This window comes from Tricharina praecox (genome assembly GCF_024521635.1).
Source record: "Tricharina praecox strain CBS 144465 chromosome Unknown BZA05scaffold_102, whole genome shotgun sequence".
In the NCBI taxonomy this organism is placed as follows: domain Eukaryota; kingdom Fungi; phylum Ascomycota; class Pezizomycetes; order Pezizales; family Pyronemataceae; genus Tricharina; species Tricharina praecox.
The window spans coordinates 649-1,519 of NW_026250504.1; the positions used below are offsets into that span (position 1 = coordinate 649).

At 33.0% G+C, this 871-nt stretch overlaps 1 protein-coding gene across 1 annotated transcript; it reads left to right on the top strand.

Annotated features, from left to right (window-relative positions):
- Positions 1-266: 266 nt before the first annotated feature.
- Positions 267-791, top strand: BZA05DRAFT_345360 (NADH dehydrogenase subunit 5; the record flags this gene model as incomplete). The annotated part of the gene is made up of 2 exons (XM_051481171.1): positions 267-413; positions 582-791. Coding segments are annotated over 2 exons (357 nt in total), but the record flags the coding sequence as incomplete, so codon positions are not given.
- Between the last annotated feature and the right edge of the window lie 80 nt (positions 792-871).

Genomic DNA, 871 nt, shown 5'->3' on the forward strand with positions numbered 1-871 from the left:
ATCTGAATCCCTTAAAACATTTTGAGATACCTTCACCCAATCATCCACGTGACTATTTTAAGGATCCTGGGGCTCCGCCCCAGAGTATGCCAGATCATATGCAAGTTGGGTATGTTCCAACAAAAACTGTGGGAATAAATGAAAAAGTGCATACACCTGAATTCTTATAAGTGTTCTACGTGTTAATACTAAATTATACACAGCAAAACATTTACCTAAGTCCCCTCGAGGGGGCCTTGGGTATAATATTTTTGGAATTCTGCGTAGCTTTTTTTAATCAACGTTTTTTAGTTGAATTGTTCTATAACCGCTTCGTAACTGGCCTTGTATTGAAGTTAGGTGGTCACACTACTAAAATTATTGATAAGGGTTCTATTTTTTTTTTATATTTATATATAAATAAGAGCTTGCGGGTTGCCTAAAATAATTATAAAATATATATTTAAGAGCTTGCGCCTTAAAATAGAATTAATAGGACCATTTGGTTTAGAAAAAGGATTACGGCCACGGCTCCGCCGTGGATGTAATCCGTCGCGCGCTGCTGTTTTTTATTTATATATAAATATATAAATAAAAATAAGCGCGCCGGATTACTAATTTTAAGTAAGAATATTGCTAGTATGGAAACTGGTGTTATTACAACCTACGCTTTATATATCCTTACTGGTCTAGTCTTTTATATTTTAATTCCTTTCTTAACTTTAGCTGATGATAGTTTACTTATACTAATTATCTTTGCTTTATTAACAGTTATTAATACTTCTTATATTAAGAAAAATTCTATTTTATAATTTTTCTTAATAAGGCAAGTTGTTGTGTTTTTTAGTCCCTTCTTGTAATTCTATTTCCTCGTGTCTTCCCCTTCCCCTCC